The 17,151-nt window shown below is 51.4% G+C and overlaps 1 protein-coding gene across 3 annotated transcripts in view; it reads left to right on the forward strand.

Moving 5' to 3' along the window:
• Window positions 1-17,151, forward strand: part of slc26a10 (solute carrier family 26 member 10) — a 127,800-nt gene that overhangs the window by 60,587 nt on the left and 50,062 nt on the right. For all 3 annotated transcript variants that reach the window (XM_038786695.1, XM_038786696.1, XM_038786694.1), the window contains exons 10-11: window positions 580-675; window positions 1,094-1,200. In XM_038786695.1, the coding sequence (XP_038642623.1) occupies window positions 580-675; window positions 1,094-1,200 (203 nt within the window). The remainder of the gene's footprint in view (window positions 1-579; window positions 676-1,093; window positions 1,201-17,151) is intronic.

Genomic DNA, 17,151 nt, shown 5'->3' on the forward strand with positions numbered 1-17,151 from the left:
TGCTCTAAGATGTATGGCCTCCCACAGCAGCTGGCGAAATGGCTGCTGCACGGAGGACACACATTTTTATACTCCGCCTACTGGGCGGAGCCAGCAGGCAGGGACTACCGTTGTACCTGTCGTACAGGTCCTACCATACATCACCCAAGATAGGTGCAACAGTGGTTTACCACACTCTTCAGACCTGACCAAAAAAAGAGGTGTCCCTGAAGCCTTTTGAGGGAATTGTAGAGTAATGGCGGCCTTGAAACTATCATTGAGTATAGTTAAAAACCCATCTGGCTCAGTAATGTCCTTTAGGGAAGGAAATCTGCCGTCCTTACCCGGTCTGGCCTACATGTGACTCCAGACCCACAGCAACGTGGTTGACTCTTTAACTGGCCTATGAAAAGGCCGAGGCCTGTCCAGATTTCCGGAAGGCTCCCCTTGATTTGGAGGGAATAGGTGGAGTTGAAAGAGAAGGGGGAGAAAGCAAAATCTGTCACGATCTGTGAATATTTTCTCAAGCGGTAAATGCCATTTTCTTGCCAGAGAGTTGTAGATCAGAGAAAATATTCACAAAATAACCTGTCTTTGCAGGCAGTCCTGGCCTGTATTAACGTCACCAGCCTACGCCAGATGTTCCTCCAGTTTAAGGACCTTCCAGAGCTGTGGAGAGTCAGCAAGATGGATTTTGTAAGTTGTTCCATTTGGGTGTCTTTGATGGCTTTGCTGATGTGGCAGCTTCACTTTAAGAAGTTCAATAATGGGGGCAGCACAGCGGAGCAGTGGTTAGCACTGCTGCCTCACAGCGCCGAGGACCCGGGGTCACTGTGTGGAGTTTACACATTTTCCCCGTGTCTGCGTGGGTCTTGCCCCCACAACCCAAAGATGTGCAGGGTAGGTGGATTGGCCACGCTAAATTGCCCCTTAATTGGAATTTTAAAAAAAAGTTCAATAACTGCCTTCAATTCAACGGAGACCGGGGATTGAACCTGAAATCTTTCTTTTTTTGTGAAGCCCTGCACCACGTAAAGTCCTCACCATAACCACCGCCCTCCCCACACACCTCCTGGATCCACCTAAACAGTCACTTGTCCTTCTTTTTTTCCAGATGGTCTGGGTTGTCACGTGGCTGGCTGTAATCATGTTGAATGCAGATCTCGGACTTGCTGTCGGGGTGGTGTTTTCCATGGTGACTGTCATTTGCCGCACTCAGAGGTACGTGATCTCCTCGGTGGGCCCTCTCGCGCACAGTTGGACAAACTCTGACATATATATTGTTCAGTATAAGGACGTGTTCGTCAATCCGTGCTGCAAGTGCGGGAGGGGGGGAACATGCTAAAAGAGGTGAGGAGAATGACAGTATTATAGCATGTCCCCGAACACATGCTCCCTTTTTGACCTTTTTGAGCTACGTAGAGATGACACTAGTTCCTAAGTGGGCAACAGGCTTATTTCCAAGAGTTCTAAAATACCCCGGCAAACACAAAATGTCCGCATTCAATGTTTCCCCCAGCTCTAGCTTCTGTGGTGTGGGTTGACTCTGCCCTTGAGTCATCACCCAGCCTTAACCAATTGAGCACAGTGAGCATCAATCAGTTACAAGACGCGCAAAATCAATCGAACACCGCAGAGCCAAATAAATTTCGCCCATGGTGAATACAAGGCCCAGTGTACAGGGCCCATTATATACCAGCTGGAAGAATTGTGGTAGTTAGATGACTTGTTTTTTTTTAAAGCTTATTTATTGAAGCTTTATTGAACAAATAACGCAACAAAACCACAGGATTGGTGCGGTTCATCAAGAATAAAAAAGTCTCAACGCTTGGATACTGAGGGCGACAGGAGAACAGCAATATGGCTGGCCCAGTAAGATCATTAGACTCAACTTGGCACCATCAGAGAACAAGGGAGCGAAGGATGAGGCCATGAAAACACGGTAAAATGGCGCACACTGTCCCATGTGGCAATTGCGCGCAACGGCAAGAGTTCAGGATAAGTCTTTTGCGCCAGAACACACCTCCCTCACCTCCAGCAATACCAGAGGCACCAATAGCCTCCGCCCCTCCGATAACAGACCCTCCTGCAGGAGCCAATCACGGTTCTTTAACCCCCACCATGACAGAAAAGAAAAATATACAAAGAAAACATGCAAGAGCAAATTCTAAAGAACGTTATACAGATTCCACACCACGCCAACCTCAGGCAGAGTACAGAAGGATCATCATTTCATATATTTATACAGAGGGGGCCAGCAGATATAGATTCAGATTGTGGTCAATGCAGTCAACGCCTCGCAACTCCCAAATCGAAACAGGGCTTAAAGAAATAGGGAGGACTACCAGAAGCTGAAGGTCGCAGGATCCAGCTAGGGGTCCATATTTCCTGGCGGACCCCACCACTTATTAATGAAGAGGAGAAAAAATGACTTGTTTAGGCAAGGGACTGTCCCAACTCTAAGGGGGGTAATCAATCATAGTCCAGGACTCGGCTCAATCCCAGGCCCTCGTGGAGTCCGTCCAAAGGAGTCCGTCAATCAAGGATATTCAAATATGTCAAAATAAAAACCCCAGCCTCTCAGGACGTCCCAAATGAGCGCCGTCGAGAAGGGACATCCCAAGCATAAGGGGAGCAACACAGGATACCAACCACAGCACTGGACCTGGCCTAGTCCAGTGCACTCTGACACACAGGAGTCAGTATACCCAGCACACACCCAAGGCCGATCACTCAGCCACCCCCATTCCTCACTGACCACACCCAGGGCAGTGCACCAACCTCACCGACACGAGAACAATCACATCAGCCTCAACCAGGGAGATCCCACTACCGGCGAGAAGAGGAATCGGCAATTATTGACACCCAGTTATTGGGTGTTTTGGGAGAGGGACCTATTCTTTCCCCTCGGAACGCTAAGGGAACCCCCCCTAACCAATTGAATCAAACCAGGGTTTCTAACGGTATGTTGCTCAGCCAGGTGAAGAGATAGAGAACATCCCTCAGGGAGGAAGGCCCGATTTAGCCCAGGGACGTTAGCCACAGACCGGCACGGTATGCCTTTGTAAAGAGGATACTCATGGACATGACGGCTCCACCTCAACAGAGACAAAGACACTGCCTCCCTCGGGAATACCCCACCACAATGAGGAGGACACTCAGGAAAACGGGATATAAGACCACTTAGAGGAGGGCTCCAAACTCCCCCATCAAGCCCACCCCCAAACCGAAGAAGGACTCCAACAACGCAGAGGCACAGCATACAGACTCTCGCTTCAACAGTTCGAACACGGATTAACCAACCCCACCCTGGCGTGCGCCCCTACTCATTACCCCCTCCTCTCAAAGCTCTAAAATACTCCAACCCGAGGAAGAGTCAGAAAGAACGCAGTCCTCTCCGGGATACAAGGATCTGCCCGGGCCCTTCAAAGGAGATGGACACGGACTCTCAAGATTCAAAGTAATAAGAAAACTAAAAACCCGAAACACTTCGCTCTAACTGGAGGCTATCCTCAATCCTAGTGAGAACTTAACTAACTCTAACCATCCACCAAGCACCTCGCCAAGAACCCTCTCAGCTTCATTATAAACAATATAAGGAGCGTCTCAACTTCTCATAACTGTAAGGATTCCAGCACATTAAAAAAAAACAGGAACAAAACTGTGCACAAACCACATATTACATTACCAACCCAATATCATCTTTTGCTAAAACAGGAGAACAGACGACCCTCGTTCTCGTGCTCCCACCCTCGCTGGGAAAAAAGACAACAAGACATCATCAGCACAATCACAAGGGAATAAAGTCCAGAATTATTTTTCCTTGTTTTTTTTTAAAAATAATTTTTATTGAGAAATTTTGATTTTATACAACATTGACGCACCTTAGTAAAATACCGAAAATAACAATAATATTAACAATCATATACATTCGCCCCATCCCCATGAACAACCCAGCATTTTAACAACAACGCATATTAACACACTATAAAGTTACAGAATAAACACTACAATAATGCCCCCCCCCCCCCGGGGTTGCTGCTGCTATTGACCCAGTTACCTATCTCTGAGCCAGGAAGTCCAGAAAAGGCTGCCATCGTTTATAGAACCCTTGTATTGATCCTCTCAGGGCAAATTTGACCTTTTCCAATTTTATAAATCCCGCCATGTCACTGATCCAGGTCTCCACTCTTGGGGGCCTTGCATCCTTCCATTGTAACAGAATCCTTCGACGGGCTACTAGGGACGCAAAGGCCAGGACACCGGCCTCTTTCGCCTCCTGCACACCCGGCTCTACCGCAACTCCAAAAATCGCGAGTCCCCACCCTGGTTTGACCCTGGATCCAACCACCCTCGACACCGTCCCCGCCACCCCCTTCCAGAATTCTTCCAGTGCTGGGCATGCCCAGAACATATGGGCGTGGTTCGCAGGACTCCCCGAACATCTGGTGCACCTGTCCTCACCCCCGAAGAACCTACTCATCCTAGTCCCGGACATGTGGGCCCGGTGCAGCACCTTAAATTGGATGAGACTAAGCCTCGCACATGAGGAGGAAGAGTTGACTCTCTCCAAGGCATCCGCCCAAGTCCCGTCCTCTATCTGCTCCCCGAGTTCCTCCTCCCATTTAGCCTTCAGCTCCTCCACTGACGACTCCTCCACCTCCTGCATTACCTTATAGATGTCAGACACCTTCCCCTCTCCTACCCACACCCCCGAAAGCACTCTGTCCATCGCCCCCTGCGAGGGCAGCAAAGGGAATCCCTCTACCTGTCGCCTAGCAAACGCCTTTACCTGCAGGTATCTGAACATGTTCCCCTGGGGAAGGCCAAATTTATCTTCCAGTTCCCCCAGGCCCGCAAACCTCCCGCCAATAAACAGGTCCCTCAATTTGCTGATGCCCGCCCTTTGCCACCCCCTGAATCCCCCATCCGTGTTCCCCAGGATGAACCGATGGTTGCCACCCAGTGGAGCCTCCATCGAGCCCCCTGTTTCCCCCCTATGCCGCCTCCACCACCGGGCTCGTGGTAAACCTCTTAGGGGAGAGCGGCAACGGTGCCGTTACCATGGCACCCAGGCTCGTACCTCTACATGATGCCATCTCCATTCTTTTCCACGCCGCCCCTCCCCCCTCCATCACCCATTTACGCACCATTGACACATTGGCTGCCCAATAGTACCCCAGAAGGTTGGGCAGTGCCAGCCCACCTCCATCCCTTCCTCGCTCCAGGAACACCCTCCTCACTCTCGGTGTCCCATGTGCCCACACAAAACTCAGAATACTGCTAGTCACTCTCCTAAAGAAGGCCCTGGGGATAAATATGGGCAGGCACTGAAAAAGGAACAAGAACCTCGGAAGCACTGTCATTTTGACGGACTGCACCCTCCCCGCCAACGACAATGGCAGCATGTCCCACCTCCTGAACTCCTCCTCCATCTGATCTACCAGCCTGGTAAAGTTATGCTTGTGGAGAGTCCCCCAGTCCCTGGCCACTTGCACCCCCAGGTACCTAAAGCTCTCCCCTGCCCGCCTAAGCGGGAGCCTACCAATTCCTTCCTCCTGGTCTCCAGGGTGCACCACAAACACCTCGCTCTTGCCTAAGTTTAATTTATAACCTGAGAAGGTCCCAAACTCGGCTAGTAACTCCATCACTCCCGGCATCCCTCCCACCGGGTCCGCCACATACAGTAACAGGTCGTCGGCATACAACGACACCCTATGTTCCTCTCCACCTCGCACCAAGCCTCTCCACCTCTCTGAATCTCTCAATGCCATCGCCAGCGGCTCGATTGCCAGTGCAAACAACAAGGGGGACAAGGGGCAACCCTGCCCGGTCCCTCGGTAAAGCCGGAAGTACTCCGACCTCCTCCTATTCGTAGCCACGCACGCCATCGGGGCCTCATATAGCAGCCTTACCCATCTAATGAACCCTTCACCAAATCCAAACCTCCCCAACACCTCCCATAGGTACCCCCACTCCACTCTATCGAAGGCCTTCTCCGCATCCAGTGCCACCACTATCTCTGCCTCCCCCTCAATCGCCGGCATCATAATGACATTCAGCAATCTCCGCACATTCGTGTTCAGCTGCCTTCCCTTCACAAACCCTGTCTGGTCCTCGTGCACAACCTCTGGCACACAGTCCTCTATCCTGGTGGCCAGGATTTTTGCCAGCACCTTAGCGTCCACGTTGAGGAGAGATATGGGCCTGTATGAACCACACTGCTGGGGTCCTTGTCCTTCTTTAAAATTAACGAGATCAGCGCCCGTGACATCGTCGGGGGCAAAGTCCCCCCCTCCCACACTTCATTGAGTGTTCGCACCAGCAAGGGGCCCACAAACTTTTTATAAAATTCCACCGGGAACCCATCCGGCCCCGGTGCCTTCCCTGACTGCATCTGCCCGATCCCCTTAACTAGCTCCTCCAGCTCAATCGGCGCACCCAACCCCTCCACCTTCTCCTCCTGCACCTTCGGGAAAGAAAGCCCGTCAAGGAACCTCTCCATTCCCCTCCTCTCCCCCGTTGGCTCCGACCGGTACAGTTCCCCGTAAAAATCCTTGAAGACCTCATTCACCTCTACCCCCTTCCGCACCACATTCCCACTCTTATCTCTCACTCCAGCAATCTCCTTAGCCGCATCCCGCTTACGCAGCTGATGAGCCAGCATCCTACTCGCCTTTTCACCATGTTCGTACACTGCCCCTTGTGCCTTCCTCCACTGTGCCTCCGCCTTTCTAGTGGTCAGCAAATCAAATTTAGCCTGCAGGCTGCGCCTCTCCCCCAACAGTCCCTCCTCTGGTGCCTCTGCATACCTCCTGTCCACCTCCAGCATCTTTCCCACCAGTCTATCCCTCTCACTCCTTTCGCTCCTCTCCCTGTGTGCCCGGATGGATATCAGCTCCCCACGAATTACTGCCTTCAGGGCTTCCCAGACCATCCCCACCTGAACCTCCCCCGTATCATTCACCTCAAGGTACCCCTCAATACTTGCCCGGACCCTCCTACACACCTCCTCCTCCGCCAACAACCCCACATCCAACCGCCACAACGGACGTTGGTCTCGCACCTCTCCCATCTCCAACTCTATCCAATGCGGAGCGTGGTCGGAGATTGCAATGGCCGAATACTCGGCCTCCTCCACTCTCGGAATCAGTCCCCTACTCACCACGAAGAAATCTATCCGAGAGTAGACCCTATGTACGTGGGAGAAGAAAGAGTACTCGCGTGCCCTCGGCCTTACAAACCTCCATGGATCCACCCCACCCATCTGATCCATAAACCCTCTCAGTACCTTGGCCGCCGCCGGCCTCCTACCCGTCCTAGAGCTGGACCGATCCAGTGAAGGATCCAACACCGTATTAAAGTCCCCCCCTATGATCAGACCTCCCGCCTCCAGATCCGGGATCCGTCCCAACATACGCCTCATAAAGCCCGCATCGTCCCAATTTGGGGCATACACACTAGCCAGTACCACCTTCTCTCCTTGTAGCCTGCCCCTAACCATCACATACCTACCCCCCTTATCCGCCACCACCTCCGATGCCTCAAACAACACATTTCTCCCCACCAGAATCGCCACTCCCCGGTTCCTTACATCCAACCCCGAGTGGAAAACCTGCCCCACCCATCCCTTCCTCAGGCGGACCTGGTCCGCCACCCTCAGGTGGGTCTCCTGAAGCATTGCCACATCCGCCTTTAGCCCCTTCAGGTGAGCCAGTACCCTCGACCGCTTCACCGGCCCATTCAACCCTCTCACATTCCAGGTGACCAACCGGATCAGAGGACGTCCCGCCCCCCTCCCCCGTCGGCTAGCCATAGCCCGTTGACTGCCCGCCCCAGGCCAGCACCCCCTGCTCGACCCCGTCCCCATAGCGACAACCCCTCACCTCTGTCCCCCCAGCCCCCACCAGCTCCTTCTTGACCCTACCAGCAGTAACCCGGTATTCCCCTTTCCCCCCCTCCCTTCCCCCCCCAGGCTAGGAACCCTCCCAGCCGCGAACCGTCCTCCATTGTACTTCCGTGGGTCAGCTAACTTCTGCTGACCCCGGAAACTCCCGCCAATAGCCCGACCCCTCCCGAAGTGGGATCATCCCCCAATCTATCCCTCCTCCTGGCACCGCTCCAGCGCGGGGAAGAACCAGTTAAGGCCCCGCCTCCCCCGTCACCATCTCCACCCCCCAGCCCCGCAGCACGGGAAACCAGAGGAAAGCCCGCGCTTTTGCACTGCCCCACCACACCCTTCTGACGCAGCTCCCAAATATCAGCCCCACTCCATACCCCCACTCCGGCATAGAATACAACAAACCCCCCCCAACCCTCCTCGCAAGATACACAGCCCAGACAATGTCCCACAGCACAAAAACAAAAACATAGCAGAACAACCCCTCCGTAAATAACCATATCAAAATTGCAAAAGTACTAAAACAAGAAGAAAACAACAGAAGAAAAAGAGAACACAGCAACAGCAGAATCCAGCACTAATATCTTACAGCCGACCTCGCAACCCCGAACCCCTAGTTCAAGTCCAGTTTCTCCGTCCGCACGAAGGCCCACGCCTCCTCCGGGGAATCGAAATAATGGTGCCGGTCCAAATAAGTTACCCACAGGCGCGCGGGCGGCAACATTCCGAACTTTATCTTTTTTCTATAAAGCACCTCTTTCGTCTGATTAAATCCGGACACCGCTTAGCCACCTCCGCACTCCAGTCCTGGTAGATCCGCACTACCCCATTCTCCCAATTGCTGCTCTTCACCTTCTTGGCCCAGCGCAGCACGCACTCCCGATCACTGAACCGGTGGAACCTCACCAGCACCGCACGCGGGGGTTCATCTTCCTTGGGCCTCCTGGCCAGCACCCTGTGCGCTCCCTCCAGCTCCAAGGGCAGATGGAGAGATCCGGCCCCCACTAGCGAATTCAGCATTACAGCCACATAGGCTGTCAGGTCCGATCCCTCCAGCCCCTCTGCAAGGCCCAAGATCCGCAGGTTTTCCCGCCTCATGCGGTGATCCAGCTCCTCAAAGCGTTCCTGCCACTTCTTGTGGAGTGCTTCGTGCCCCTCCACCTTACTCACGAGGACCACGGCCTCCTCCTCTCGTTCAATGGCCTGCGTCTGCAACTTCTTGATGGCAGCACCCTGGGTGGACTGAATCTCTGACAGCCTTCTGTTTGTTTCCTGCAGAGAGCTCAGTACTTCATCCTTGAATTCTTTAAAGCAGCGCAGGAGATCAGTTTGTTGTTCCTGGGCCCAGAGTCTCCATTCCTCTGGAGCTCTGTCGGCGGCCATCTTGGATCCCTTCCCCCGTTTTTTCTGAGGAGCTGCTGCTGTTTTTTCCCCCTTTCCACTCCGAGTTCGAGTCATGGACTGCAGGGAAAGTCGTTCAGCACACCTTCCCCCACCGGGAGACGTCGAAAAATTTCCGTTTTGGGCTCTCAAAAGAGCCGAAAAAGCTCTTTAAAACGGGAGCTCCCAGATGTGTGGCTTACTGATCCATCACAGCCACCGGAAGTCAAGTCCAGAATTATTGATGAACTGCACGATAATAACACCATCTATATCGTTTGGAAAGGCCGAAGCTATGGTAGGATTGTCAAACAGCCCTCAGGATCTCTCAAATACTCCATCGAACGAAACATCCTCACCTCGGCCACGCTGTCGCCTCGCGCTCAGTCAGCTAAGAACTTAGGCCTCGTCCAGGGAGATGACTTGACGATACTGTCATAATATGCACACAGGTATACGATGGTGCACAGACAGGCAGTGATTGACACACAGGATGACCAGTGAGCACACAGCACACAGCAGCCAATCACCAGACAGGACACGGCCACTATAAAGCCAGAGGGCACCAGTTTTCCCGCTCTCTGGGGATGCAGCCTCTGAGACAGTCAGAGCCCGTGTAGCAACAACTAGAACATCCACCATGTGGTAGTAAGATAGTCTGGTCAGGTTAGCCTCAGGTCTCCAGTCAACTCAGCACAGTGTCAACCCACAGTTAAGGTATGTATGATAGTTAAGAGTTCAATAAAATAGAGTCGCATTTCTTCAAGTGTTGGAAGCCTGTCTCTCTCACTGCTGCGGTAAACGCAGTCCTCGCAGACCCAGCTTACCCAACACATCGATGACTAGCTGGCCCCAACCCCTCACGGTGCACATCGAGAACAGGATAATATAGGACCAGTGGTCAGGGCCTACAACCAACGGCAGGCCTCGAAGTCCGGATGCAAAGTGCTCCGTCAAACCTGTAATGCCCAGCCTTCGAATCGAGATTGCGAAAGTATGGCAGCCAATTCTCAAATTCAGTCAGGAACACACCCCCCCCCTCCCACCCCCACCCACTCCTCATAAGAGACATGGCTCACGAACACCTTGTCCAGCTCCTGCTCCCCAAGTCCATCAGGATAAACGACACACCATGCAGCAGGATAATATAGGACCAGTGGTCAGGGCCTACAACCAACGCCAGGCCTCGAAGTCCGGATACAATGTGCTCCGTCAAACCTGTAAAGCCCAGCCTTCGAATTGAGATTGCGAAAGTATGGCAGCCAATTCTCAAATTCAGTCAGGAACTCGCCCCCCCCCTCCCGCCACTCCTCACAAGAGACCAGGCTTAGAAACACTCCTTGTCCGGCTCCTGCTCCCCAAGTCCATCAGGATACAGGACACACCATGCAGCAGGATTTCCAGGGCAATTCCTCTCTCAAATACAAGATTCTCTTGTCCACTTCCAACCATTCTCTAGAGGATATTTCACAATTCATCAACGTGAGCAGCAAAAAGCTGCACCTCGGAGCTGAGATCATCGTCCAGACCATCGTTCACAATGGCAGCCATCGTCCGGATGCCGACAGCACTGCCGAGGCGAAGGCCCCAGTCGCCAGCAACACCAACACTGCAAGCTGGGCCCCTCACCAGCCACCTCCAACCACCTCAATCAAACCAGGATTTACCTCAGCTCTTCATCACGAAACTCCGACCAGAATCATCCAGGGACATTTACAAGACAAAAAAAAGAGAATTATGGGATGCGCACTGGGATAAAATAAAGGGTTAAAAGATGAGACGAGCCAGAGCTCACGAGAACACCACCGTTCCTGCACTCACATCACATGACCCCCAGATGAACTGTTTTAAACACAAGCTAGATGGGCAGCACGGTAGCATTGTGGTTAGCACTGCTGCCTCACAGCGCCAGGGTCCCAGGTTCGATTCGCGGCTTGGATCACTGTCTGTGCGGAGTCTACATGTTCTCCCCGTGTCTGCGTGGGTTTCCTCCGGGTGCTCCCGTTTCCCCCCACAGTCCAAAGATGTACAGGTTAGGTGGATTGGCCGTGTTAAATTGTCCCTTAGTGTCCAAAGATGTGCAGGTTAGGTGGATTGGCCATGCTAAATTATCCCTTAGTGTCCAAAGATGTACAGGTTAGGTGGATTGGCTATGATAAATTGTCCCTTAGTGTCCAAAGATGTGCAGGTTAGGTGGATTGGCCATGATAAATTGTCCCTTAGTGTCCAAAGATGTACAGGTTAGGTGGATTGGCCGTGATAAATTGTCCCTTAGTGTCCAAAAACGTTAGGAGGGGTTATTGGGTTACGGGGATAGGGTGGACGTGAGGGCTTAAGTGGGTCGGTGCAGACTCGATGGGCCAAATGGCCTCCTTCTGCACTGTATGTTCTATGTTCTGTATATTTCTGGAACCTACCTCTCCATTCACCTGAGGAAGGAGCCGTGCTCCGAAAGCTAGTGTTTGAAACAAACCTTTTGGACTGTAACCTGGTGTTGTAAGACTTCTTACTGTGCTCACCCCAGTCCAACGCCGGCATCTCCACATCATGGCTATGTTCCAGAATATAATGAAGCATTTTAAATTGATTGGTTACTCGTCTATACTCGTATATATCTCCGTAAATGTGCTTCGAGCGCAACATCATTACCCAAAGTTGTGACCACTGTGTTGGCCAATCAGAATCTTAGATTTAAGCTTCACTCTGTCCGCTTGCATTTCAAAAGAGCATTGCTGCCCTCTTGTGACCAGATGAAGAATTCCAGGCAGTGACCTTCACAAACAACATTGACTGCCTGTTATTCCTGTCAATAGATTCCTCTTCAGGCCCCCCAGTGGCGGGTTTTATCTTCTGCTTTGTGAAAGCTGAATATTACAAAGCTAAGATCAGGCAAATTGTCTTTGGCTCTCCTTAATTTGCAGCAACATGGGAAAAATAATTTTCATTTTGGTGACGAAAAAACACAAGAGTCGAGATTTAATATTCCACCATTTGAGGTCACATTTGTTATAAGAACGTTCAGCAGCATTTATTCAACTGCAGCTGAATATAATATGCAGGAAACGACACATTTTGAGTGTTGGTCATAAGAATGAAAGATCTATGGGGCTTTATTGAGGTCCTCAGTTGAACTATAGGGGCACCCAGCACAGAAGTCAGCCATTGAACCCATCATTCTGGCTTGAGCAATGTGCTCTCCCTCCATATCTTTGCATTCAGTCCTTGGACTCAATGACACAATTGAACAAAGAACAAAGAAAATTACAGCACAGGAACAGGCCCTTCGGCCCTCCCAGCCTGCGCCGATCCAGATCCTTTATCTAAACCTGTTGCCTATTTTCCAAGGTCTACTTCCCTCTGTTCCCCGCCCGTTCACATCTGTCCAGATGCATCTTAAATGATGCTATCATGCCCGCCTCTACCACCTCTGCTGGCAAAGCGTTCCAGGCACCCACCACCCTCTGCGTAAAAAACTTTCCACGCACATCTCCCTGAAACTTTCCCCCTCTCACCTTGAAATCGTGACCCCTTGTAATTGACACCCCACCCTTGGAAAAAGCTTGTTGCTATCCACTCTGTCCATACCTCTCATAATTTTGTAGACCTCAATCAGGTCCCCCCCTCAACCTCCGTCTTTCCAACGAAAACAATCCTAATCTACTCAACCTTTCTTCATAGCTAGCACCCTCCATACCAGGCAACATCCTGGTGAACCTCCTCTGCACCCTCTCCAAAGCATCCACATCCTTCTGGTAATGTGGCGACCAGAACTGCACGCAGTATTCCAAATGTGGCCGAACCAAAGTCCTATACAACTGTAACATGACCTGCCAACCCTTGTACTCAATACCCCGTCCGATGAAGGCAAGCATGCTGTATGCCTTCTTGACCACTATCAACCTGCGTTGCCACCTTCAGGGCACAATGGACCTGAACAATTGATTGCTGAAAACCACGCTGTAAGTCAAAACATCGTTCGCCGGAGCCAATTTTCCCGTTGGAACAATTTTCCCATTGGATGAGTTCCTGAACCAAGTCTGGGAATTGCTCATGGGATGCTCGATGATGTTAAATGGTCTCAATGGGCAGCACGGTAGAACAAGTGGATCGCACTGGTTGACAGCTCCAGGGTCCCAGGTTCGATTCCGGCTTGGGTCACTGTCTGTGCGGAGTCTGCACATCCTCCCCGTGTGAGCGTGGGTTTCCTCCGGGTGCTCCGGTTTCCTCCCACAATCCAAAGATGTGCAGGTTAGGTGGATTGGCCATGTTAAATTGTCCCTTAGTGTCCAAGGATGTACAGGTTAGGTGGATTGGCCATGTTAAATTGCCCCTTAGTGTCCAAAGATGTGCAGGTTAGGTGGATTGGCCATGTTAAATTGCCCTTAGTGTCCAAAAAGGTGAGGAGGGGTTACTGGGTTACGGGGATAGGGTGGAAGTGAGGGCTTAAGTGGGTCGGTGCAGACTCGATGGGCCGAATGGCCTCCTTCTGCACTGTATGTTCTGTGTTCAACACTGCCCTGCCCTTAGTGTCCAAAATTGCCCTTAGTGTTGGGTGGGGTTACTGGGTTATGGGGATAGGGTGGAGGTGTTGACATTGGGTAGGGTGCTCTTTGCAAGGGCCGGTGCAGACTCGATGGGCCGAATGGCCTCCTTCTGCACTGTATGTTCTGTGTTCAACACTGCCCTGCCCTTAGTGTCCAAAATTGCCCTTAGTGTTGGGTGGGGTTACTGGGTTATGGGGATAGGGTGGAGGTGTTGACATTGGGTAGGGTGCTCTTTGCAAGGGCCGGTGCAGACTCGATGGGCCGAATGGCCTCCTTCTGCACTGTAAATTCTATGATTCTATGAAACCATTGAGGCGGCTGCGGATGTCTACACACCTTTGCACAAGTTCCTCGGTTAGTGTGGGGGACATAATGAAGCCGCCAATCACTGTCTGTTGCCTGGTTAACCTGAAACTTTTGTGACTCGGAGCGCATATTAATTACATAAGTGTATAAATACATTAAAACCGTAACTCTTCTGCCGAAAAAATTGACCAAAAGAAAACACTCGTTTCCAAACTATTAAAGATGGCTCAACCTATCCAAGGCGATGCAGAAGATCAACACACAACGTGCTGGGGTGGCTTCATACTGACAACACCCAGGTTGTAGAGTCGAAATGGGATGTCAGTATTAAACATTGGAAGGGACATTTGCCACAACTCAGATGTAGTAAAGTCGAGCACTGCCTGTATTCATCCAATCTTCCTTTAAGAGGTGAATTGGTCTCTGTCTTAACCAATTACTCAAATTAGACCAGTTTTCACCAGTATTTAGAAGTTTAAAGGTCATCAGATCGAAGTATTCAAGAGGTTAACAGAGAAAGACGGGGGACAGGATTCTCCGTGTGGGAGACTGAGTGGTGACTCCAGCGGAGCGTGCGAGCTCCTTCACAACCGTAAAATCGGCAGGAACCCCTCACCGGTTCCGGTACCGGTAAGGGGCCAGCACTGGCGCCGACTGAAACTCCCACCACCCGCGGCGAAAATGGCCGGCGAATGGCCAAGCCGCGCTGACGACTTGCACCGGTCGCGCCATAAAACATGGCGCCGGCCATGCGCGAACCCAACCTGCCAACCGTGAACGCACCACCCACCCCCTGGCCCACCCCCCCAGCCCCGGCAGAAGCCCCCCCCCCCCCCCCCCCCCAGCCAGCGGCATGGATCATGGCCGAGTGTGGTGGGTGCTGGACACAGTCCACAGCCATCATGCTGGGTTCCCGCACGGTTGCGACCACGCGTGTCCTGCGCCGTCGGGAACGCGGCCCATCGGGGGGGGGGGGGGGTGGACCGGCCGATGATGCGGCAATGCCGTGCGGTGCACGGCACGATGATGTCAGTTTGGAAGGGGCGGAGCGTGGAGGAATGTCGTCAAACCGACACCGGCCCGTATTTCGGCGTGGAAATCCATTCTCCGCCCGATCGACGAACGCGGATTCGGCGTCGGGCTACGGAGAATCCCGCCCGGGGTAAATAAAGATAAACTATTTCCACTGGTTGGAGATTTTAAAACTAGGGGGCGTATTCTACTGTTCGGGAGAGATGTTGGGAAGAACTTCTTCACTCAAAGGGTGGTAGAGGTTTGGAACGCTCTCCCACACACAGCAGCTGGAGCTGGAACAGTTGTTCATTTTAAATCTCAGATTTTTATTAAGCAAAGATATTAAGGGATACGAGCCAAAGGCAGGTGTATGGAGTTAGGTCACAAATCAAACATGATCTCATTGAATGGCAGGACATCCTCGAGGGGCTGAATGGCCTCCTCCTGTTCCTATGAATGAAATTAAATGAAAATCGCTTATTGTCACGAGTAGGCTTCAATGTAGTTACTGTGAAAAGCCCCTAGTCGCCACATTCCGGCGCCTGTCCGGGGAGGCTGATACAGGAATCGAACCGTGCTGCTGGCCTGCTTGGTCTGCTTAAGAACATAGAACAGTACAGCACAGAACAGGCCCTTCGGCCCCCGATGTTATGCCGAGCAATGATCACCCTACTCAAACCCACGTATCCACCCTATACCCGTAACCCAACCCCTCCCTAACCTTACTTTTTAGGACACTACGGGCAATTTAGCATGGCCAATCCACTTAACCCGCACATCTTTGGACTGTAGGAGGAAACCGGAGCATCCAGAGGAAACCCACGCACACACAGGGAGGACGTGCAGACTCCGCACAGACAGTGACCCAGCCGGGAATCGAACCTGGGACCCTGGAGCTGTGAAGCATTTATGCTAGCTACCGTGCTGCCCGTTAAAGCCAGCGATTTAAAAGCCAGCGATTTAGCCCAGTGAGCTAAACCAGCCCCTACATAGCCCCCTATGTTCCTAATCCCTGCAGCAAAACATTCCTTGCACCTATAACACTGCAGAAAGAAACAACTTCAATCTTCCCTCTTCCAGAATAACTGAAACCGAGGAGGAAGAAACTGAGGAAAGCAAATTCTGATGTCACCAAGTGTCATGTGAGAGTACCTTTAAGAAATGGGTGTTTAAGAAATGGGTGTGTATAAAAATAGCTGTAGTGGATGTGCCTTAAAGAAATGGGTGATTATCAGTGATGTCAGAGTGTGGGTGGAGCTGGGCTGTCTGCTTTAATTTCGTTTTAGGCTGTTTGCTACAGGGTGTGTTTAGAGTTTTCAGAGTGGAGAGCTGCAGTGCAAGCTAGCAGATATGCATGGATCTCTCTACCAGCTGAAGAGTGTTCATTTGGTTGATTTCAAAGTGATAACTGCTCTTAGTAGAGAATTTAAACCTGATCTCTGTGTTTAAAAAGGGTCTTTTGTCTTACGGATGTTGCAAGGAAAGATTAGGGGTTACTTATAGAGTACTGTATCCTTTGGGGTATTTATCGGTGTTGATAGTTGTTAAGATGTTTACTGTGGGTTTATAAAGTGTTAACTGGTTTCATAAATAAACATTGTTTTAATTTAAAAGTACTTTAGATCTCTGGTGTACCACACCTGTAAAGTAGGCCCGTGTGCTCCCCATAACCGCAATCTATTAAAAGTTGTGGGTCAGGTGAACTCCATGATACACTTTGGGGTTCTCTAAACCCTGGCCCATAACACCAAGGAGCCATGATTGGAAGACAGATGTTGGTTTCTGAGTATGTTCTGCCAGTCCAGAGATGGTGGCATACTGGCATTGTCACTGGACTAGAATTCCAGGAGCCCAAGTTAATGGTCTGGGATCATGGGTTCAAATCCCACCACGACAGTACAATTTAAATTCAATTAATAATATCCGGAGGGTGAAGCTAGTCTCAGTCTGAGACAACAATCGTCGATTGTGGCAAAGCCCCATCTGGTTGACGAATGGAAGGAAATCGGTCACAACCTGGTCTGGTGT

This window comes from Scyliorhinus canicula, chromosome 28 (assembly GCF_902713615.1).
Source record: "Scyliorhinus canicula chromosome 28, sScyCan1.1, whole genome shotgun sequence".
Classification (NCBI taxonomy): Eukaryota; Metazoa; Chordata; class Chondrichthyes; order Carcharhiniformes; family Scyliorhinidae; genus Scyliorhinus; species Scyliorhinus canicula.